The sequence below is a fragment of the Cupressus sempervirens genome, chromosome 5, assembly GCF_028749045.1.
Source record: "Cupressus sempervirens isolate cs-2001-9-10 chromosome 5, ASM2874904v1, whole genome shotgun sequence".
Lineage (NCBI taxonomy): Eukaryota > Viridiplantae > Streptophyta > Pinopsida > Cupressales > Cupressaceae > Cupressus > Cupressus sempervirens.
In genome coordinates, this window is record NC_143122.1 from 340,474,432 (window position 1) to 340,498,474 (window position 24,043).

Sequence of the window (24,043 nt, forward strand, 5' to 3'; positions counted from 1 at the left end):
TGTAATATCTTTGGTATGTGTTAATAATAAAAGGAGTATTGCTGTTCTAGTTTATCATTTGTGTTCATTAATCTATTTACCCCATACGGTAAACACTAACATCATTCCCTCTTACTTTTAGAATGATCCACTTTATTCCAATATAATAAATATCTAATTAAATATATACATTAAACATACATGCATATTGAATACTATAATCTATATTTCTAACATATTATTTTCTAAGATGATCAATATCTCAATCTATCCACTTATATTTATAAGAAATTATTTAAAATATTTACACTTTATGTAACTTTCTAATCGTAATACCTATCTTACATAAAAATAAATAAATAAATAAAATAAGTAAAACATACCTTTATCATCTAAGAACTTTACCTTTTATAAGGATCCCTTGACTCTCACATAGCTGGTCTTAATTTCTCCTTCTCATTATTAGATGAGAATAAGATTATATTCTGCCTTTATAGAATCTTACTCCCTCATACTATAGAATCTTACTCCCTCATACTATAGCTGCAAATTATAGCTTTCTTATAAGTTGAACTTGCTTTTTCCTTAATGTAATTTGCTGCTTTTTATAAAGTAATCCTTGCTCTGGTGTCATTTAGGGTACGTAAGGGGCATTTAAGCCTTTCCTAATTTTTTAATGATTGATTTGTCTTCTTGCTGTGTTTACTGCTTATCATTCATTCCACTAATATATTCGCTACATCCTTGTTATGTTTTGGTGACAATGTTATTATTTATTTATTATTCTATATTATGCCTCCTTTGTAATTGTGCATCTCATAGCTATTCTTTCATTTACTCTTGCAGATCAGATTTCTTTTCTTATTTCAGATTCTTCTGATAATAATTATATTTTACTCAGCTGAACTCCCCAATTGTCAATTGTTTGTTGCCTCCCCATATGAATAAGATTGCTCATAACCAGTTTCTTTTCTTATTTAATAGTTGTTGACCTTTATGAAATGAATATGATGGAAACCATGTTGTTCACTTGTATAGACTTGGCGTCATTCTTTTCCCAAGCTAGGAGAGATCCGATCCAATGCAGATCTAGTGGTGCCTCTTGAGTCATCTCGAACATCATCACCAATTATCTCAACAGTGATTGTACAAGCCCTAGGACCACATTGTGTGGGCTTCTAACCCCAAGCAGTGAATCAACATCCACCATTGGCTCGCATCGCTCATTTTTGTGCAGTACATTGGATCAGAATCCCATGCTTGGTCATTTGATACACCTATGTGAATCTCATTCATGGTGACACTCAATCTGCAATCACCAAAGACAACAATTGTGATTTGCATTTATCATTCCATCTGATCGATCCCTCCATGCAAGCAACAAAGCTGAGCTCATGGGACACAAGCCAAGCATTCTTGAGCAAATTGTATCTTATTTGTTTTTAATAGGCGTTCACTTCCAAGTTTGCAACAGGTATCCGACGCCTAGTATTAATATTGCCCACCTTAGTAAAAGGAATTTACTCATTTGCATTTAATCTCCTTTTCAAATATGCTTTTCACCCATGTATTCGCCATCATTATAATATTCTATTCCTGCTTGTTGATATGATAATCATTGATGTCAACAAATAATCCAGTTGTGTCAATTTCAGATATTGACTTCTCAGCCCTGGATTGCTCTTTCTTCCAAGATGAACTCTTTCAGGAGGATATGTAGAAGCATACCTCAATCACGTGATGAAGGGGAATATAGTTTACTTTTCAAGACCCTATGCTTGCTTATGCTTGGGAGTCATTTTTTGGAGTAGACTCGCTCTGCATAGGTTAAGGTTTTCGAGTCTATCACAAGACTCAAATTCTAGGCTTTGGAGCAACTTTCAGTGAACTAGATAGCTCTAATATTTGTAAAGTACTTGTCTCATCACCTGTCACAATTATACTTGTTTCCTTTATGATTTTGACACCTCATGACAACTATGACCATCAAAGACACTATAAAATACAACAATTTTTAGTGTTGGCTAAGGTTATATTATCATTTTACATTTCAACTTGCTCTAATACTATGTTAATTTCTAGGATTGCTTCTGCAAATGTAGAATCATAGCCCTTGTTCTTGATGATCTCCAAATGCAAATTTGGATCTCATATAAATATGAGCGTAGGAGACATGTCTCACTCTATGGTGTAAACATCATTTAAATAATATTATATTAACATTAATAATAATGTGTATAATATAATATATATTATTAACATGGATAAGTATATATAGGAAATAATGATTACCGATAACAATAATGTATATCAGGTCGAATCAATCCGATTGAAACTACAACTTTAACAATAACTTGTACGATCGTCCATAGATGTGTACAATGGATGGAAAGGAGAACACGACAATTACTAACTAACTGCTGACATGAAATTAACTCCTAGCTACTAAACTAAAATGTGTTCTATTACTAACATAGATGTTAAACTAATTTCCAATAATGTTCTTAGTCTTGGTAAAGGAGCATTTTTTGTACCAGCAAGAAACAAAATGCTATATTTCCTCTGAAGAAGTAGAATACAAAGTGGTACTAAAAGATGCTAGTGAAGTTGTTCGACTTAGAAAAATGCTTGTAGAGTCACAATCTTAGCTAATTGAGTCTATATTACTTTCTGTGACGATCAAAAATTTCTCAAACTAGCAAACAATCTCATCTTTCATGAGAAAGCAAAATGCATTGAACTGCATTGTCACCTCATTCAACAACTAGTGGAATATGGAGAAGTTGAACTACAATATGGTCCAATCCTAGATTAGGATTTAGGATTGACTTGGCATATTTTTTATAATGATCATTGAAGGAGGATATTAGTGTGTGCAATATAAAGTTATAATAGTAATACTAGTCCTAGTGATAGTCTTAGAATCTTAGTAATAAAATTACAATGGTCAACTGCAATAGTGTTTAGATAAGCTATTTTAGGGTTTAGGTTTTGTGTCAACCTAGTATTAGGGTTTATGTTCATATGAATTGATTATTGCTTTTTCATTAATAGATACAATAAATATTTATCTCCTTCAAAATATCTTCTTGCTTGGTTTGTTTGGAAATATATATTTTTCTAACATTCTCATTCCATGGTTAGTACCTTGTGAAAATCATCTCCATGTTCTTATAGAGAGAAAAATAGTTCTATCTAAAATAGGGAATATGCTAATTGGAAGTATTTCTCTCCTTGAATAAAGTGAGAACTTGGAGACAAAAATATTTCTACCAAAATATTATCTTCCCAAAAATGGAGAGGAAAATATTTCTATCTGAAATCATTTAGTGCATGGGAAGAAATATTTTGGTCTCACTTATAGATTAATTTCTCTAATTGGATTTAATTTCTCTAGCACTATGGTGTGTTTAGGATTCATTAAGACATGAGTTTAATGTAATATACCATTGGTTCTAATTATAGCACTACTTAATTTTTAACATGACTTGTTTTGCAAGGTCGATGCAAGAAATGATAGAAAAGAATTTTCATGCATTGCAAAGCAAAGGCACAATATCATTGACAGAAATATTTACCAAAATATGAACAAGAAATATGTATTTTATTATCCCTTACTATAATTTACAGCATATTTACAAGAATGCATAAAGATTCAATCAATAATTGATGAAACAGAAAGGAAAAGAAGCTTCCAATGTACCTGAAGTCATTATCATCATTGAGAAGTGAAATGTGAAACAGCTCTTTGAGTCCATCAATCTACATTTGAGAGAGGTTCAGTTAGCCTTTGAAGTTTAGTTTGTGCAGCATGAACATAAGAAGATTAAAACATTTCAAAAAAAATGCAGCTAGGCTGCAAAACTACAGAATGCAAACATTATTCCCACTTTCAAGACTTACCATGATAAGTCGACCATTTGAAGCACATGCAAGTGTGTTGAAAAGGTATGTGCTTGGTTTCAAATCATACGCTAAACATATTCTTAGGTTGGTTTCTTTTAGAATAGCTAGGTCTGGCAATGACCTGATAAGAGAAAAACATCTATCAGTTTGATTGTGATCATAACATTGCTTTCCAAAATAAAATCAAACTCTCATACCATTCCTGTTCCAATCCAAAAATGAATTTATATTACTCTTGAACTCTGATAATAATAAAAACTTTTATTCAGTAGTTGCTATAAATTATTGTTAGGAAGGTTTGTAATATCCTAGACCACTTCCACTAATTTTGAAGATGTGTGATATTTAACATAAACTTTCCTTATTTTGCAATTTCTTCACTTCGAGGCTGATAGAATTGATCCCATGCCAGAAACTGCTGTTTCAATATTTTAAGTAAATGTGATCCAATGCAAATTTCATTTCTAGCTTACATAAGTTTTTAGAAATTTCTCCTAAAAAATAGGAGATTCTATTGTTAGGTATGGGCAAAAGGGGGGAGTTTAAAATTATGCAGCCATTGGCTATGATTTTCTTGACACACAACTGTAAATTGCAACATCCATCCAAATGGTTTCCATTAGGCTGGAGATTATACATTTCCTCCAAATCTCAAGTGTCAGATTGAAAAAGAAGCAGAATAAAAGAAACATGGAACACCAGCTGGAAAAAAACTGCTAAATTTTCGAAGCAGCCACTGGATAAAAAAATTAATCACCTCCTTGAATGGGATTGTTGTTTATGGCTCATTACTCAGCACGATATTTCCTGAGATTCAATTCTCTATAATCGGTTTGCCTCATATTGGTTCTTTGGTCATCCTGATCCATAAAACATATGGTGAAAAAGGATATATCTACGCACCTTATATTGTATTCTGTGCATAATTTGATCCACACATGCCAATATCGTCTGCCCTTCTACACCTACATAAAAACCTAAAGTATAGGGAAAAAAGGATTCATGATTGAATGTAATGTAATCTGATCAGGCACAAAGAGTAAGTGACAATTAACTCCTTGCTGGCAATTGGTATGATTATTGTCACAGCTGCCACTGGATACTACCCATGTGATAAAAGCCATTCAAAATTCCTCTACAAAGCTGAACTCACTTATTCATAGATGCACATTGCTCTAACGTAACATTCTCGAGGAAAACCACAATCCTACAGTTCATAGATGTCAGTTAGACCTTAGAACCCAATGTGGATATCATGAGAAGTAGACCAAGATTAAAGCTATACTAAGAATTATATTCAGAATGTATGTAGAACAATTAACTGCTTCAACTCAAAATATAACTGAGAAACATCCATCATGAATGATAATAATTTCCTTAGGAGCTGCATTCTCTCTTTCAAGAACACCATGTGTTTGAGGAGTATGTTGAACTCTTACAAGAACTCTACAATTAGCGCCATTTTTTTATACTGTTTCAAATTCTTTGCTTGCATACTTTCCCCTATTTTTCTCTCAGATCTCAACTCTGTTAAGCCATCCATTTTATCACAAATACTTGAAGAATTTAAAATTATCACAGCATATTTCCTTCTTCAAAATATAAAGACTTACAATCCTCTAGAAATAATCATTAATGGAAGCCAACACATTTTTCATGATGAACAAGAAATTTCATGAACTAATCACATTCATATATGACAAATATGTAATATCTACATAGTCAATAAGAATAAGAGTATAATTAAAAAAATGGTAGGAATGAATGAATGAATTGAGATATTGTTTATATGCAAGGCAAGGGGAACATTTGATCGGGTTGTTCAATTAAGGTGATAAACCCTATCTTCTTATAGCGACTATTGTTGCTAGTTAAGGTTGATTAGGTCTGTTGTGATGGTCATACTACTTTGAGCCTGTTTTTGTCATCAAATCAGCCTCTATTTCAAAACTGCTACAAATGAAGATGATATAAATAAATTTAAATTTTGAAGTTAGGGTTGAAAAGGCTCTTTATATCATCTTTTTCTTCTGATTTTTGGGTTTTCTTATTTTTGAGCAAGTGGTCTGTTCTATATTTTTATGAGGTTTCATGAACATCCCATACAGAAAGGACATGGAAACAACCTCAAAAACCTTTTCTAGGCATTGCAAACCTAAGACAGGACTAGGACAGAAAAAGAAACCTCCAAGGATGCATCCCTATATAACTTTGTAGGCAACAATTATGCCAAGAATAGTTAAATAAGACCTTTGCTAGTTAACGTAATAAAACATCATTCTGAAGGGGTGTTACTTGGTGACAGTTAGAGACTTAACCAACTGTGTCGAGTCTACTTGTATGGAGTCAGGAACAAGTGAAAAAGTGGTGAATATTGGAATGGATGTTAATGTAAGACTTTGGTACAATCAATAAAGTAAAACTCTACCATTTGAATGTGTCATGTGTTTTCTATGGTAGTGTTCATTATATTGTTCCTCTATTAGTAATAGAACTTGTTGCATCACATTAGTACATAGTTACACTAATAATATTACTTCCAGATTTGATATGTAATAATACTACTTCCATAGCTGGCATGTAAAAACTTCAATATCTGGCATATGAACACTTCCATATCTGGCACATAACATTTCTAGTGTTGTTGCTTAGTACAAGACTGAAGGTCTCAGTGTGACAGGTGAAAGGATAGAGATATAATGGGTCATACTTTTGACCAGCAAGTAGTGATAATAGACAATGACATCGTGGAGGAGGAAGTGACCCAGGAGGATCAATTGACATGGGACCTCATTTAAGCATGGGTGTTACATCCCTATATTTTCTTAATTATAAAATATTCTTTATAGCCATTGAGACTTTATGCAAAGTTGAGTTGATTGGTTAAACTACTTAATCATTATGGTTTCATGTGAAATGGAAGTGTTGGTTATTCGTTATAATTTCATAGGAACTTGGAGTAGTGATTAATTGCTATAATGTTATATGAATTGGAAATGGATAGCCAATGTGATTACTTGTTAAAGTAATTTTGATTTTATCAAATGATAGGAAATATGTTGTTATCATAGTAAATTTCTTTTGCAGGAACCTAACGAAGGGGGAAAACATTACCAGAGAGAGAATTGGGCATGAGGACACCAACTACCATTGACATAATAGGTGTGAGTCCTAAAACGCCATGGTCAAGGGAAAACTAGACTAGGCAAGAAAGGGTATACCAAGAGATCACCATGAGCTAATCGAGTCAACATATTTAGTAAAATAAAAGTATTTACTGAACATAAATCAAAACTAAGAATAATTGTTACCTCCAAGAATTGGTATGGTAGAGATGCTCTAGTATAATGGTACCCATGGTACTTACCTACGTACATGTATATAAATGTATACATATGTATGCATATATTCAAATATGAGGTATATGAAAGTATACGTAAACTTAAAACACAATGTATACACAAAATATGTATATTTAGAATAATATGTATATATACATATGTGTACATACACATACGAATCTATGTAACTATAATAGGTACCATTATAATAAAACATGAAAAATAAGTTATTGTTATTCCATCTTACGACAATATTTTAATTGTTCCATCAGCCTTTTAATTTGAGACTCTTCTTGAATATTAAGCCAATAACGTAACTCATATTCTTACCACCATTCCTCTATCTTGCTCGTAACTCCATTCAGGAGAGAATATATTTGAATTGAGCATGCATTTTAAAAGGGGGAGCCTTTCTCAATATCTGCAATTTGCTTTCATATTAGGGAGCACTTTCATAGCAGTGCTTTGGTATTCATATTGCCATTGTTTTATATCTGTGTATTGCATACATATTGCCATTGTTTTATATCTGTGTATTGCATACATATTGCCACTATTTCGTATCCACATTTTGCATTCATATTGCCATTGTTCACATCTGCAATTTGCATTCATGTTGCCATTGGTTCATATCTGCGAAAGGCATCCATACTATGGTTGATTCTTATATGCAATTGCCTCTATATTTGGATTTATTTTTTCCTAACTGCAATTTGCTTACTAGTGAATGTTTCAAAACCTCCAATTGCTTCCATATTGCTAGAAGCCTGACTTTCTACAATCAAGGGGCCGTACTAGGCATTGCAAGTTACTTCCAACAGTCGAGGGTGACCATACCTCTGTTTGCAAACCAAGTCATGTATTCCATAATTACGGGACTTGGACTCGCCTCTGATTCGGAAAGTCAAAATCCGACTCAGACTCGGACTCAGCGACTAGACTCAGCCAAGACTCGGCAAGGACTCGAAAAATTGAAAAACCCATGAAATTCAAAGATTTTTAAAGATGTAACGATTTTCAGAATTAATATACATTGAAGAAAAAACACCTTCCAGAAATCTTTATCTTTTTAAATTTTATTTTTTTAAAATTAATTAATTTTTTTCTGGAGAGTCCTGGGCTCAGGACTCGGCAGAGTCCCTAGACTCGATGAGTCCACGTGGACTCTGCCAGGACTCGGTCAAGTCAGAGTCCAGAGGCCATTTGCCTCGGAAAGGCTGCCTCTGCCTTGGACTCGCAAAGTCCTGTTACACTAGTGTATTCTTTCTACACATCTCTTTTCATTAATTAAGATTATAGGTTCTGAGATAAAGAACGTAGTATAGATGAATGTTAATGTTATGAGTAGAGCCAAATGGGCTAAAGTCCGAAATTGGATGTTATGATTACATAGCTCATTGCTTAAGTATATAAAAGCGATCTGATTCATTTGTTGTATACAACTAAGATTTCTTTTCAGAATTTAAATTAAGAAGAAGATTACACTTCTGTGCAATTCTTATAGAGGGTCATAATCCATATTTCTGAGATAAGGAGTCACCCTCAAAAAATTAAAGATAAAATTCACGAAATTTCAATGAACCCTTCTTTTATTTATCTGTTATAAGCTATGTTCCCCAAGGACGTGTGCCCCCCCCCCCCCAAAAAAAAAACCAGGTTTTCAAGATGGGGATGGGTATGGAACGTCCCATTGTCATACCCATTTTGCCAAAATGTCATTGAGGAATCCTGAAAACTCAGGAATGATGGAGACAAAAAAAGGGGCATACGCTCATCCTCGGGATAGTTGGGGATGCCACAAACGTTTCTCGACTGTCCCCCTTTGTTTGGACAACAAAAAAAACATTTTATATTTTTTTTTGTTTGCCTTTGTCTTGGCCACCTAGTGGGCCCTACCTCCCCAACAACCCTAAAAGGGCAAAATCGACCACATCAAGCAATTGTTGACATTCATTTTGGTTTGCATGTGAAGGTTGAGTTTATAGCAGCAAGTGGGGTTTTCATTTTGCAGGGAGAGGAGGTTATTTGCTTGATTCTAAGAGCTTGTGCAGGTGTTTGAGCTATACAAGGGTGAAGTCACACTTTTTAGGTGATGCATGCCACGGAGTCAAAACTTGTCCTAACTTGACTGACGAGGAGAGATTAGAGTGCCAAAGATTGTACTTATAGGCTGAAATGAGGGGGGAGGGGTGCAAAATATGACAGTGACATCACCCTCTATTCACTCACAATCATCTAGGCATATGACATCCACCATTAGTACTAGTGGCAGCCCTACTGAGACTAGACGGAAGAAGAAGATGGGTAGTGCTGAGAAGGGCTCGGTGGAAAGTTTGTTTAATGCACAAGCTAAGGAAGCTTGTGAGCATTATCCATTGGTAGATTTTTTTTGCTAATGGTATCCCATATGATGCAGCCTATTCCATTTATTTTAAACAAATGGTGAAAGATATATTGAATACGAATCTCTCATTTGTAACCCCTGCTGAGCATAAGCTACGAACCACCATCCTAGATAGTGAGTACTCTAAGGTTGCATTGATGTTTGAGGATATAAAGCATATTTGGGTTAGGATGGGCTGTTCTATTGTGATAGATGGGTGGATTGATGTTAGACATCGGCCACTCATCACTATCATTGTCACATCCCTTGTTGGCTCTTATTTTTTAAAAGCCATAGATTGCTCAAGAAAGAAGGAAGCAAAGTTCCAGTTCACCATATTGAGGGATGTCATAGAGGAGGTTGTGCTGGCTAATGTAGTACATGTCTTCACAGATTGTGCAGTGTGTGAAAATGAGTCATTTTGATGGTAGAGGGTGCTTACAGGCACATCTTTTGGACTCCTTGTTGTGTTCATGCATTGAAGGACATAAGGAAGATTGAGTGAGTGAAACAGATAGTGTTAGAAGCTAGAGAAGTGTAAATGTTTATATGCAATCACCACACTTCACTTGCTCTATTCATGCTTCTCTAAGGTATGTTAATTTTAATTATGATTTACTTTTCTTTAAGTTTATTTTAATTTATAATTGTTACAAACTTAAATGTGATGTGTTTAATGTTTAACTTTATTTTAATTTATAATTTTCTCTATAGGTATTGCACATACTTCATCTTGATGGAGAGGATGATTGAGGTGTATGAGGCCCTCCAATTGATAGTGGTGAATCTAGAGTGGGGAATTCTAAGTCCACCCAAGGAAAAGTGGTGAGGCAAATTCTTGATGACAACTGGTGGTCCACAATGTGGTAAGTTGCTGATTTTTAAATCAAATGTAAGTCTTTTTCTTGCTGATTTTCATGCTAACTTGAAATTTCTAATTCTGAATTTAGATTTTTGTTTACATCTTGTAGATATATTTGCTCTGTCATAGCCCCCATTGTAGATGTCAGTAGATATGCTAATACTAATGCTCCTAGTCTTGGAGAGAGATATGAGACATTTGATAGCATTGTCGAGAAAATGAAGAAAATTGTGGCAGCAAAAGATCCTACATTGGGGTTTTATGAGGAGCATATTACACCTATTGTGAAGTAGAGGTGGAACATAATGAATACCCCACTTCATATGGTAGTCTTTTCTCTAAATTCCAAATTTTATGTAGAGTTGGGTGGAAGGGGCCTCCAATTTGATGATCCTGAGGTATTGGATGGCTTCACAAAAACCATTGATAAGATATTTTCAGCTCAAGAGGACTCTAATCTTCGTTCACAGTTCCTTGACTTCACCAACCTTCGTGGTCCAAACTTGGGTAAGCCACAAGCAAGGTTGGATAGAGTAGTTTTGGCATAAAGAGATCTTATTGGATGATGGACCTGGCATGGGAGAGATACACCAGAGTTGAAAGTACTTTCCACTCGCCTCCTTGCACAGGTTGCTAATTCCTTAGTTGCTCAGAGGAACTGGTCCACATATTCATTTATCCACTCCATTAAGAAGAATAGACTTACCTCTAAATGAGCAAAGAAGCTAGTGGCAGTGCATCATGCTCTTTGACTTGCAAATCATTAGACTCCAGAGTATAGGTAGACTCCAACTTTGCAGTGGGATGTTGAGACTAAGGATGTAACCCAAATAGATGAGGATGAGACAACACTAGTATTGGTTGGACTTCCATTGCATAAGATTATACTTCTTGTGGAGCATGTTAGTGAGGACTCTAATTTTGATGCCATGGTGGCTGTAGAAGAAGAGGAGCAACAATTTGCTTTATTTTTCTTAGTTTCTATATTTTGTTTTTTATGTTGAACATGATAATGAAACTTTATGGCAGCCCTCTAGCCTTTGGGCATATTTAAATTTTCATATTTCTATGAAATTTGTTCACTGTTAAACTTATATTTTTGTTCACATATTGATATGCATATTGAAAAGTGAGTACTTAATCGGTTATTATTTCCTAGATGACATTCAAACGGTGTATGTTAAGGTTCTATTATGTTTAAATGACATGCTTTGTGCTTAGTTTCATTTGAATGACATGTTTATTCGCAAATTTCAGTGTATATTTAAAATTTTCCCCATATATATACAGCCATCCCCTTGTCCCCAAAATCGGCAAAACAATTTGCCATCCCAAAAACCAATCCCGTCATCCCCTACTGTCCCCATCCCGAAAACTCAAGAGAACATAGGTTATAAGCCCCAAATTCATTAGAGTTTAATGGACAACCACATTGAGATTCATCAAGGATGACTAGCAAGGTTGAGATGAAGGGTGTAGGTTAATAACAAATAATTATGTGAATATAACATGCAAGACAAAAGGTGGACAATCCGTAGTAAACTAAATAGGAAATGAATATAATCAAATAAACCAAACCATGTCATCTTGTGGAGGTCTTTGGGTATAATTATTGTTGTCAAGTTGAGTAGTGGATGATCGGGCACATAGGGTCCATGTAAATTTTTCCCTAGGGTAGGTCTAGTGGCTCATGATGTTTCTATGATCACTAGAGGTCAGGATAGCTTGCAATTGGATGGATAGGTTGATGAAAGGTATTCACAGCCTAGCTGGTTGCGAGTCGACATTCTAACATCAGGATGCTCAGTGGCAAGACAAGGGTGTCCCATGCCTAATCTCGTGCAGGGAGGATCTTTCTTAGTACAGATTATGTGGGGATACTAAAGGTTCGCGATTGGGAGGTTAATCCTCTGACAATGCTTCTCCTTTCCCCCTTATGCCACAACTTTCTCAACACAAAAGGATTTGCATTCATCTCAGCATTTTTTACTAGGTATTTTACTTTTGTATGTATTTTCAAAGTTCAACTAAGGTTATGATTAGTTTGTTGTTATTGTTATAATCTTATTTCCAAATAGTTTAATTAAGTAATCAAATTAAACTATTTTCCATTCCAATGATATGAGTTGTTAACTATAATATTGTTTATATCTATTGTAACCATTAATCCCTTCACATGATTATGTAAAAGTAATTGTTATAACTAATCTTTAATGCATATAAATTATGGAAAGTGGCAAATTTTTCATTTATATTAAATTTTTTAATTATGGTTGTGAAATTAGGATGTTACAATGGGATATAGCGGTAGACCTATATGTAGAGTGGGGGGAAGAGTACAGGGCTCTTACCATTGGTACAGTAAGAGCTGAACTCATGGTGAATGAAGCAGTGTTCAATCTCCTGGGAGCCTTTTGGGATTACTAACACGTAGGCTGATAGAAGTAAAAGAAGAGCAAGAGGCAATCCAAAGAGAACAATGAAGACAACAAATACTGCAATAATTCCAAGAAAGGAAACGATGGGAAGAACCTCCTGACCCAAACAAGTGCCACACATCTAGTAACTCCAAAATTAATGCCTTTCCTATCAAATAAGAACAAGAGGCACCATAAGGAGACACAACTTGCAAAATACGAAGCCGGAATGAGATGATCCTTATGAATCCAACAATAGTTAGAGAGATGTGAGGTTGCAACACCTTACGAAAGGGTCCCACAATCTTCAAAAATTCAATGAGAACCACAAGGAGGGGGCCACTTGGTAGTGTTGCCAAGGCAGGATTAATACTTGCTGCTACCCTAGATGAGGTAGACACATATAGTTGGACAAGTGAGTCGGGTGGAATAGAGTCATTTGCGAACTCTAAAACTAGTAATGAGGAAAGAAGCTTGGAAGGAGACGTAGCTGACTTACTCGAAAATATGGTATACCGGATAATGGGGTTGGTCATTTCCGACAAATTAAGAATAAGGAAAACGAAATCGGAGAACCCAGGAAGGAGTATATGTACCACCAAGTTATATATGAGGATGGTGGGAAAAGGGAAGTCTCACAGCCCAACAAGATGAGAGAAGTACCAAGGGGGTATAGAGGCACAATTGATCTGCCTAATTTCTAGAACACAAGAGGTACCAATCAAACAAGAAAAATGTCAAACACTCCAAATGAATAGTAACTCCCCAAGTTTAATGATGTTGGGTTGGATGGACCCAATAAAACATTGTAAGTTGTGTGTTACCATTTGGAAGGAAATGGGGTAGGAGGATGAAGATTAGTAGGGGAAGGTTTTCTCAGCCACCCTGCGAGGTATAGCCAATGACTAGTACACTGACCTTCCAACTACCCAGAAGACAACCTAGAACAATCTGAAGAAATCCTTTAAAGTAGAATTTACGTTATTACAGGATGATGATGATGATGATGAGGTACCAATGGAAATATATAACACATGCTAAGGAAACAACAAGATTGTTCGAGAATACCATCATATGGTAAGGAGCTCATAGGCAAGTTGGGGAATAAACCAATAGATGGATTAAAAAAGATGTGGTTCATGGAGTGTTTAACTCCTTTCATTCGGAAAAAAATGAAGGAGGTGCCCTCCTCCACATGCAAGGAGGCATTTGATCGAGCAATGGACATTGAAAGTGAGAACCCAACGTCAAGAAACAAGAAGAAAGTGATGACAGTAGTAATGAGGATAGCGATGGAAGACCCGAACAATCCAAGCATTGCGCAAAGATATGATGCGGATGATGAAGGAAATTAAAGGGCAAAAGAGGTCGAAGAAAAAAAAAACTATGGTGTATGAAATGCAAAAATGAAGGTCATACAAGAGACAATTGTCTGAAAAAATTATTCTGCGACATCTATCAAGTACTCAGACACTTTCTCTAAGAGTGCCCATAGAATTTAAAAGTAAGGAGTACCCAATTACTCCTAACAATTGAAGAAGCCACCCTACCTACTACGCTGCCAAAAGCCACCCACCTCAAATACCTCCCCAAGCAACTACAAGAACAATAGGCACGGGGGAAACAACAATAGGCCATGAAGCTTCATGAAGTATGATGGAAAGGGGCATACAATGATACAATGTAGGAGATGCAATAAATGGGGCCACTTCGCATATGAATGTCAAAGCAATCAAGGTGACGATAGTATGTTGTGCAGGTAGTGTGGAGTGAGGATCAATGAGGATATTGATTGTCCAAAGGGGAAGGCCATGAATTTGACAACAGTAACAAATTTGGTGGAGGAATTTTTAGCAATCATTGGATCTAAAACCGAGAAAGCCACATACCTAGATCCACACACAAAGAAGGAAAGGACGAAGGAAGATAGAAGTGAAATGTAGATAGCAATGGCAAAAGAACACAAACAAACGCAGGAGGCTACAAGTACTCTTAACTCGGTCAACATATGAAGCTAACATCATAAATTAGATGATGCAGGGCACTATATTAGTACGAGTGACAGACCTACTAGAAATATTGCTGCAATTAAAAGTGGAAATCTCCACCATGGAAGACACCAAGGGTGGCTAGGGAAAAGACAAGAACATGGATGACAGAGGTGTGAGGAGAAATGTCCAAGAGGATCTCGTATCGGCGGAACCATTGTTGCTTACAATCGAGTTAGAAAGGACCCCCTATTGTAGAAGAAATGGAGATCATGGGACACACACTCACCAATACCATCGCAGATGGAGGATTGGGAGTAAATGAACTCCACCATATGGAATGCATTGGGAAAACCAACACTTTGGCCACCAACATTCTAATTGGTAGGAGCAAACCAATATGGCATAAAGCCACTAGGGATACTCGTGATGCAAAAAGTGATTGTGGGAACACAACAAATTTTTCTTGACTTTGTGGTCATTTCTCTGGAGAAGGGAGCGATGCCCTCCTCGACAAAGGTTCGCTCGTCATAGCAACAAACAACCATAATTGGAGAAGGAACACACAATCTATTGAGCACAAAGGGAAGAAATATGTCATTGACCTCAAAAACCAAACGTTAAGCCAAGAGTTGGCATTTGACTCCATATCGAAAGAGGGGGAGTATGACAAGAATGGAAGGATGGAGCTAAATGATGAGTGTGTCCTATGATTGGGAAGTTGCTCTGAGGATGAAATCAACTCGCTTAACAAGTAGTTCAACTAGCAAATGGAGGATTATGATATATTCCAACCCAATTGCAACATGTTGGAAAGAATAGAGATGGAGGAGTCATACCCAGACACTAACATATGGCAGTACATGTCAGAGGTAAAGGTTTGGAATCATGAGGAGAACAAAACAAAACAGAAACAAGAAGAGCTACAGGTGGGGCCCACAAAGAAGTTGCATAAGATACTAAAGAAAAAAAAGGAATAAGGCACAAAGTAATTCAAAGCATACAAAGGGAGTTACTTGACGGCTAAAATGAAAAAGAAAAAATCACAAAGGCATAAGAAATACAATGTACATTTTATATGAAAAAAGAAAACAAGAAATATAATATCAAAGTTAGAAATACTAAGGAGGAAGGAAATATAACTAAAGGTTGCAAAACCACTAAAAGTAACCTAAGAGAAGAATATTACAAAACCAAAGAAACACACTCAAAAAAATAATTGAGCTCATGTACACAACCACTCGTACCAAGAGGAGGAAGAATCGAGTAGACAAGGAGTAAGGAAGAGAACCTTAGTAAAGTAATGAAGGAGGCTGACAGTACGCGTTAGGATGGTGGAAATGTCATGAGCCCTAATAATGATTGATAACAGACTATAACCACATGATATAAACAAATACAATCTAATTTTAGTCTAATTAGATAATTAATATATAAGTATATTCTAAATCGATAAAATAAACTAATTATCGTTTATCTATTAGTCACAGAAAGAGTCAATAAGATACTAATATCAAATATTATTATATACCTAATCTATTATATTATATATACAAAATAATAGTATACTTAATCCATTTTCTATACTTTCATGCCAATCTATTATTAAATGCTAAATCATTCGTAACCATTGTCACTAATCTATATATATATATATATTAGTAATAATAATCATTAATATAAAGGAGGACTATAAACCAAATTTATTTATAAATTATGTATAAGCTAACGATATAAATATCCATGTCATGGAAGGGCACAACCTGTGTCTTAGCAACACACACACATATATGTATGACACTGACAAGGCCAAGTCAAGATCATCGATTTTGGGAGTGGAGAAGAGAACAAATGAAATGAAAGACTCACAGAGAGATAAGGAATTAAAACATGGCATCAGATGGGAATTGAGTAATAAAAATATATTATTAAACTATACACAGAAAAGTACGAACACGTCAGATAGGATCTATGAATATATAAGTGGAGAGAATAATATGATTTGGAAAAATAAGAAAAGAAGTCAATCAAATGGGAGATATATATGTTTCATAATTGCTAACATTCTATGTTAATAGAGGACCCACCACAGTATAATAAAATTAGGAAGTAAAAAACATAGCTTAGAATACCAATTGCATGGAGTATAAAGATGGACCAAAACCATGTTATTTGCTGATGTAGATTATAAAGGAGCATTTAATATAAGAACATTTCAAAAGGCATAAGGGCCAAAATAGTAGGGAGGAGTAAAATAGAGGAGGAAATGTCTACCTAGAAAAATGCCTAATAAAGAAAAAATAATAACAGGCAAGTTTTATTAATGAAGAATAGGTATGCTCTATTTATTATACATCATCTTATTTTTTTATTTTCTTTAAAATAATTTTTACATGTTTAATGTTACTAATTTGTTTGGAATAGATATATACCTTTACTAGTTTTAATCATATTTATCAGCTATATTGATTATACTTCAGGTGATTATATGTATACATATATACAGAAGTAACAGTAGTCTTTGTGTAACCTATCTAAATTAATTTTGTATGTGAACCTAAAGATAAAACTATTAGTGAACTCAATAGGAATCAATTTGTGTCTTATTGCCTAATGGATAGGAAGTGTGGACTGGGGGAGGAGTAAATCGGTTGAGTTGGGAATAGAGAATCCCAATATGGATAAATATTTGAGGGAGTCCAAAGCTGAGCGTGTCCAAACTTGAACAGCAATAAATCTACCATCCATTATGGAATTTGACACATATGGAGAAACATTCTTATTTACTGTCACTAATAACATTAAATGATCGATATTTGAGACTTCATAGAGTATGAAACAAATATTTTCTAAACCTTTATTATCATGAGAACTTAAGTGAGACCCTATTACGGGTCATTATAGGAAGCACAAGCAACCACATACAAAGAAGTAAAAGGAGACTCATACGACCTTCCATAAGAAACACTTTTGTACACTTTATGAGGAGAGGAAACAAAGAGTTGAAGGAGGACATATATCATACACCATTTGTACATTGCACAGTGAAGAGAAAAAAATACACTTAGAGACAACACTTGTATGCATCCATACGCCAGTTATAGGAGGTCGCACGTACAAGAAAAATGTAGAGGGCATACATCAAGCCATATGAGATATGTCCACCCTCCCGTATGCACAAAACTAAGCCGTACGCAAGGAATAGGAGTGTGGAAGGGCTTACATGGGAGGAAGCCACACACAATACACAGGAGGTCGTATGTAGTAGCTAGAAGTATGGAGAGGTGTATGTAGGCCCTAACAATACTATAGGTTGCAACAAAGACATTCATAAAGGAAATATATAAAGCAATGAAAGGCAGTTTTGGAAACCCTACGAAAGGTAGTTTTAAAGTTGGTTATAAGAGGAATGGAGTGAGCAAGAAGTCACCAAAAGATACAATGGCAATCAAGCAAGAATAGTAAAGGAAAGGTCAAAGGGGTTACATTGGCAAGTCTCACATTCGAAGGAGTCTCAGGTACAAAATGTAGGAACTCGTTGGAAGGCACAATAGATGAAAAATCATCCATTAAAGGTTGCATTATGGAAGAATAAGTATTTGCAACAAAATGTCATCATATCTTATTCCCTTGAGGATTTCACCAAAGTGTTGGAGGTACTAGACAAAGGAAAACAACCAAGGAGGCATTTACAATGGGTATGGATGGGAGCCATATGGACCCCAACCATACAGATGCCAATCATATGTTTACCGCATAGGGTAAGAAGTTTAACACATGTATAACACAATTCAATTCAGAGCAGGTACTTTATTCATGTATGCACTTGCACATTACAATCCGATTACAATGACTACAATGATCTATCGATTACAATGATGATTCCAAAGTCCATCTCGAACGTGTACATATACCTTTCCGAAGGGGTGACTCAAGCGTCACGCGCCCGTTCGGATACTACTCTACCTATCGGCTACATTATACATTTTACCGACAACATCATCCCCCCCAAAAAGAAAGGTCGTCTCCGGATGACAATACAACAAAATTTTCTAACGAAATACATTAATGCATAAGTACTAGACAGAGGGATGTGTCCCTGGCGTAGTGGCCGTCCGCGTCCGCAACTCGTTCACCTCTGCCCTTAGCTTGTAGACCTGTTCTTTCCTGATCTTCAGCTCTACTTCTGCTTCCAACTGGAGCTCTAGGGCCGACTGCATCATCTCTCCGACCTCTCCCAATTCCTTCTCCTTCTCTACTGCCATCTTTTCTTTTTCTGTTGTCAATTGTTCATTTGCTGCTGCTAACTATTCTTTTGCTGCTAACAGAGCTGTCCTCTCAGATTGCTAGGCCGCCCTCTCCAATTCCCAAGCTGCCCTCTCCGAAGAAAACTTGGCAGCTGACTCCTCCCGAGCTCTCTCAACTGCTAGCTGGTCCGCCTGACTCATCCAAAGGGTGTAATATATCTCCCTATGTAACCTCGTGATCTCTTGAATTAGTATCTCAATCCGGCCCTCCATCTCAGGTTCCCACGTCATGGACCATAAAGGCAGCTGGACATCTCATCCGTATGAAGGATATGACTCTCTCCAGCTCCTTCCCTACTGACTCCAATGCCTGTGTCTTTGTCGAAGCCAGAACCTTGCGAGCCCGAGATGCTAGAGTTGCGATGTCATCAAGAAAAACTGCCTCCGTCATCACTGTCTCCTGCTCTAGTGGGTGTTCCTGCTATATCCCCATAGCCTTCTCTACCGCATCCGCCATACGCTCAACAGCGCTATGCGGCACTCCTTCACTCTACGTCTGCGCGACCTCCTTCTCTGAAATTGCTTCCCGCGCTGTTCTGGATAACAGTCTTGTTTCCAACAACTGCTTTGTCTGGTGAGAAGTCTTCAAGTGACATTCTATTCTTCGCTTGTATCTGTTCGTCCGATGTATCAAGAACAAAGAGATCACTCCATGCTCATGCTCCCTCGACACTCTGAGCCGTATGAGTTGTTTCCCTTCCGTTCGGACACTCCTCTCAATGTATACAGGTTAAGGAATTCTTCCCTTGTTTCCTCCACCAAATTCAAGCGTTGTCAAGTTTCTTCCAGCAATTCCTCCGCACTCCTCAACCTACTAGGTGAGTGCACTCCCTCCGTCGGTGCCCCTCGGCAATCTGCTGAAGTCTCTGTCTGCGCTCTGCTTGCTGTGTTAAAATTAAAATTTCTTTTGCTATACTTAGTTCATTTTTTTCTTTTACCTTGTTCCTATCGTTGTTTGGCAAATTCGGCATCAATCTTCATATCATTCCTTCGTTTCAGGTTCGTCTGGCAACGGCGCCAAATGTTTACCGCATAGGGTAAGAAGTTTAACACATGTATACCACAATTCAATTCAGAACAGGTACTTTATTCATGTATGCACTTACAGATTACAATCTGATTATAATGACTACAATGATCTATCGATTACAACGATGATTCCAAAGTCCATCTCGAACGTGTACATATACCTTTCCGAAGGGGTGACTCAAGCGTCACGCGCCTGTTCTGATACTACTCTACCCGTCGGCTACATTATACATTTTACCGACAACATCATACTACTCATACGAATGGTAGAAATAGTGCTGGCACAAAAGTCTGTACAATTCACAAAGTCTATACAAGAGGAGCCTGTGTTGTTGGGAAAATTCATACTACACGTATAATAGAAGTCTGCACTAGAGGCATACTTCATAAGTAGGGAAGGAAGGCCTATACCAGTACACTTGAAGCTCGTAGACTCAGGAGGGAAACTCAAAAGTTAATGGAAAAGGTTGGCAAGCTCAAAAGGAAGTGAAGGGAGATGGAAGTTGGTAGTCAAATGGTTGTTGGTAGAGGAGAGATGGCATCAGAAAAAATCAAGAAAATTATGTGCGGCATAGTTTTGTGTGGTTTTGAAGGTGCTAATTTTCTCTTGGTGGCAAGGGTGCTACCCCTCAACCTCATTGGGGGTGCTACCCCTTGACCCTGTTGGGGGAGTTGCCACCAAACCTGCCTTTTATTTTTTTGAGTTTGTGCAGTACAAGTGATTATCTATACTGTTTTCATTAGTTTTCCCTGATATTACTTGATGTACACTTGTCGTCTGGAAGATGACTTTTTGATTTTGGGGGTGATGATGTAGGAAGCAATTATGCTAGGAATAGTTAAATAAGACTTTTGTTAGTTAATGTTGTAAAACATCATTCTGAAGGAGTGTCAATTGGTGAGGGTTGGCGACTTAACCAACCATATCATGTCCCCTCTTTACTGACATGTCATTTTTCAGTGGATTTGCCTATCAAGGACTCTCGTAGGCAGATGGTTTTGGTGAGAGAGTCATTCTGATGATTATTTTGAGATTGGATGGTCTTATTTGCTCTTGGAGAGATGGTATTTATTATATTTTTATTATTATGTGTTATGCGGGGCCAAATGTTATAATTTTGAGTTGAGTTGCACTTTTTATATAAAAGTGTATTATAAAGGGATTTCATAAGAATATTTTATGGATAATTCTAGAGGTTCAAGTGGCTTCTTAGAGAAGTGAATAAATAGAGTACTTGGCATCTCATTTGGACATCCCATAACTTGAGTTTACACTACCTTTCTCTTTGAGCATTTGTGGCGCCATCTTGGTTTGCAGATTATCATTTCTTCTTTAGGAACGGAATCTCCTAAGAATTTTGCATAACTGAGGAGGTGAAATATCCTTTGAAGGGTTGCATATTTGGAGGTGATACTACAGTCACTTCAGCTAGGGCATCATTGGGCCTAAGGCCATTTTTAGCATTTTAGCATTTCAGGAGGCATTTTTAGCAGGGCTGAAATTATAGGCCATTTTTAGCAGGTCTGAAATTATAGGAAGCCATTTTTAGCAGATCCGAAATTTTAGGAGGCTTTTTTCAACAAACCCGAAATTATAGAAGAAGGGCATTTTCTGAGGACTATTCATTTTTAGTCATGGATTGATTGCAGGACATCTTTAGAAGGCTTAATTCTGGTGGAGGAAAGATTTATAGCTGCTGGTTCATTTTTGCTACAAGTCTGATCCAATTTTCAGAACTTCAGGATAGGGCTTTGGAACCACAGTTTTGTTCATATCTTCCTCATTACTCAGCATATCATTTTGGGTATTTTTGCATCAGATTTCTATCGTCAAGGAGATAAAGGTAGGTGCATTTTGGAGTTTCAAAATGCCATGATTTATTTTTAAGAAATTTTTCATAACTCCTAGACATTTTCGAAAATTTTCAAGGAAGTACATTTTCAGATTTGGGGTGACTTTGGCTTGGGTGTTGGCATCTTCAGCATTGGTAAAAATTATTACAATCATCTACAATCAAGTTCTTCACTTCTCCTTTGGCATTTGGCATATTTTCTAAGAAATGTATGTTTTCAGCTGAGTACAAAATATAGCTTCAGCACTTTACTATTTAACATTGTACTTGTCTTTGTTTGCCATTTGGCATTATTGGTATCAAAGGAAGGCTAGGATTTTGCAAGTGAAAGAGTATTGTAATTTTTAGACTATCTATATTGCCAACCTAGGGTTTGATGATCATATTATTGGCTGAAATATGTATGGCATTGTTGCAAATTGTTGATATATGAATGGCATATGGTTTTGAGAAATTTCCTATGTTCAGCATTTACTTTTAGTAGTCTTCAGTTGCATGCCAAGTGTTTGACAAAATTTCTTAGTTCAGCATTAGAGGTTTTTAGTGGCCTATTGGTAGGGGTCATTACAAACCATGTCGAGTCTAGAACAAGTGAAAGGGTACTCAATGTTGGTACATATGTTGATGTAGCATTTTAGTACAATCAATAAAGTAACATTCTGCCATTTGAATGTCTCGTGTTTTTTTTATGGTATTGTTCTTCATATTGTTCCTCTGTTATTAATAGAACTTGTTGCATGACATTAGTACATAGTTACAATGATAATACTACTTCCATAATTGGTATGTAACAATACCACTTCCACATCTAGCATATAAACACTTCCATATCTAGCATATGAACACTTCCATGAAACATAAGAAACCCTTATATTATCATTTGTGAGAAGGAAATCAAATATAACAAAAAGAATAAACCAACTTATCTATTCATAAAACCCTATCACCTTAGGGTTCTAATTCTATTACATATCAAAGAATATCGTGGTAGAAGATTCACTTTATATCAAAATTATAATCCTTGTTTTGCACTTCCACAAACTACCATTATTTTGATCTATCTTTGGTCAATGAATAGGAAAATGATTATTCTCAAACAAGACATGTTAACTCCAGCCATAGAGGAAATTAAATTGAAAAATAAGTCCATGCCCGATTATCAATGCCAATTGTAACATTGCCAATGAGAAAAATGCAATAGAACTTTTGTAAGCATAATAATTCCGCGCCATTGTATGCAAGCATGAAACACAAAATTCTCAACTCGCATATTTAATATTTCTTCATTGAACATTTATCCTCAATGAACTCACAAGAGCTAGAATGCAAAGGAACAAACTACTCTGATTTAATTGCTAGGAGAATATAAAATGCAAGCTCCATATGTCACCTAGCAGACAATTAACAATTTTACACCCCAAAATTGAAGACAAACATACAAACTCATTAACATAGTTGAAAAGAATGGAACTGTCACCCTTTATCTTGGAACAAATATATATTGTTTGAGGTTACAAGATAATTATCAGTCCTCTGTTCCATGGGGACGCATGGAAAAGTACGAACATTGGCTGTTTAGTAGCCATAATGGGGCTCCATACCAGCATAGGCTCACTATATATTGATAATTTATAATCTTCACCAAGAAATAAAGTCAATGTCTGCCTAGTGGATAAAAGAAATGGATAAATTAACTCTAAATTGATAGTTTTGATCTACTTTAGTTTTGGTCATCCATAGACATTAATATAATTTCTTTCTTTATATCATTTTTAATATGAACTATAAATGTTCTAAGTACTGTTTAGATTTCCAAGTAATCGAACAAGCTGATCACACAATTTCCTCACCTTATCTCAACTTTCCCAGTTGTATATAATAGAATAAGACCAACACCTCTAGAACTCTGAAAGGCCGATGCCCATATGCAGGTAGTTTGAAATTTTTCTTTTAGATATACCTTTTTCACACCCTGTAA

The 24,043-nt window shown here is 36.0% G+C and overlaps 1 protein-coding gene across 2 annotated transcripts in view; it reads right to left on the reverse strand.

The window, feature by feature from the left end:
- Positions 1-24,043, reverse strand: part of DAW1 (Transducin/WD40 repeat-like superfamily protein) — a 308,544-nt gene that overhangs the window by 112,366 nt on the left and 172,135 nt on the right. For both annotated transcript variants that reach the window (XM_089830229.1, XM_089830230.1), the window contains 3 exons: positions 23,916-24,037; positions 3,883-4,006; positions 3,683-3,741 (listed from right to left, as the gene is read on the reverse strand). In XM_089830229.1, coding sequence (XP_089686355.1) covers positions 3,683-3,741; positions 3,883-4,006; positions 23,916-24,037 — 305 coding nt within the window. The remainder of the gene's footprint in view (positions 1-3,682; positions 3,742-3,882; positions 4,007-23,915; positions 24,038-24,043) is intronic.